At 43.4% G+C, this 1,736-nt stretch overlaps 1 protein-coding gene across 1 annotated transcript in view; it reads right to left on the bottom strand.

The window, feature by feature from the left end:
* LOC135198733 (fibroin heavy chain-like) overlaps nt 1-1,736 on the bottom strand; it is a 4,228-nt gene continuing 2,492 nt past the window's right edge. Inside the window, exon 2 of the mRNA XM_064226587.1 lies at nt 1-1,736. This exon is cut by the window's right edge and continues 364 nt beyond it. Coding sequence (XP_064082657.1) covers nt 482-1,736 — 1,255 coding nt within the window. The 3' untranslated portion in view covers nt 1-481.

Genomic DNA, 1,736 nt, shown 5'->3' with positions numbered 1-1,736 from the left:
TACATTGCAGTATTCTTTATTACAAAAATATATATGGACTTAGTTAGTCTATATTTCTGTTACAAAGTTCGACGAAAATAGGACAGAGTTGGTAACTTAATTTAGGGTAGATGAATGTTCATTCATGTCAAGTTGATTTCACCACATAATTTCTTCGAAAAGCAGTTAATAAATAAATTGTGTACTGTGTATAGGAAAAGAAAGCATTAAATCTAAGAGTTGGATTGTTTGGGACAGGAGACAAGTGTTCAGAACGGATGTGGTAGAAAATTTAAGTAAAGGAAATTAATGTTTTTCGTTTAGGACTCAAGTCTCAAATGGGAATTTGTATATGGATTAAATGGTGAATAGGTGTGTATGTGATTGAGCTTACTTTGTTAGAGTAATAAAAGTAGTTGTACATAAAGATGAAAGACTATCAAGGGGTGCTCGAGACATTGCAGTGGTTTCCTTGGAGAAGAATGCCAGTAGTCGTAAGGATTTAGACGGGGATGCCGTAGGATTCTGAAGGGACACCGTTGCCGTTCCCGTTCCCGTTACCATTCAAGCCGTTTCCATTACCATTCAATCCGTTGCCATTCAAGCCGTTGCCATTCAATCCATTTCCATTACCATTCAAGCCGTTGCCATTGCCATTCAGTCCATTGCCGTTAGCAGCACCGTTGCTATTTCCATTGGCTGCTCCATTGCCATTATAGCTGTAGCCATTGCCATTTCCATTGGCTGCTCCATTGCCATTTCCATTGGCTGCTCCGTTGCCATTTGCAGCACCATTACCATTTGCAGCTCCGTTGCCATTAGCAGCACCATTTCCATTGCCATTTGAACGAACACTTCCATTAATTCCATTGTAGCTGTATCCATTACCGTTAGCTGTTGCTCCATTTCCGTTGCTGTTACCATTTGTAGCTCCATTGCCATTACCATTGCCATTTGCAACTCCATTGCCATTACCATTACCGTTTGTAGCTCCATTGCCATTACCATTGCCATTGTATCTATAGCCGTTGCCATTACCACTGATGGCACCATTGCCATTAGCTCTCAATCCGTTGCCATTTCCGTTACCATTTGTAGCAGCACCATTTCCATTACCATTTGTAGCTGCACCATTTCCATTACCATTTGTAGCGGCACCATTTCCATTTCCAGCGCCATTCCCGTTGTAACTGTAACCATTGCCATTTACAACACCATTGCTTCTCACATCAATGCTTAAACCATTTCCATTGCTGAGGGAATAACCATAACCAGTGTCAGGAACGACTCCAATGAGCTCGTTGACTGAGTAGAAGGATTCGGCGTCAGCGCAGTTAAAGTTGAACCACCAGTCGCAGACCAGGTACTGCTGGTTGAAGATGGTACCATTAGGGCAGAGGAAGGAGTCTTGTTGGCGAAGTCCATTGGGCCTGTCCTGGCAGATGTGGAAGACCTGGCAGCCAGCTTCAGGGGCAGTGTCCGCATAATATCCAGGGACATTTTGGGCATCACAGGAGAATCCGGTTTCAGGGACAGAGGCCAAGATAGGATAATCTTCTCCAGGGACTCCACCTCCTGGGATATTTCCAGCTAAGGCTTCAATCTCTGGGTCTACTCCATATCCGTTGGTTGGTGCACCATAGGTGTTGCTTGGTGGAGCAGCATAACCATTTGAAAATCCGTTTCCATTAAGAGCTCCATTAGCTGCAGCAAATCCATTTCCATTGCCATTACCATTTCCATTTCCATTAAGAGCT

This window comes from Macrobrachium nipponense, chromosome 22, assembly GCF_015104395.2.
Source record: "Macrobrachium nipponense isolate FS-2020 chromosome 22, ASM1510439v2, whole genome shotgun sequence".
NCBI lineage: Eukaryota > Metazoa > Arthropoda > Malacostraca > Decapoda > Palaemonidae > Macrobrachium > Macrobrachium nipponense.
Note: the sequence above shows the minus strand (reverse complement) of the source record. Positions and strands in the feature narration are given on the sequence as shown.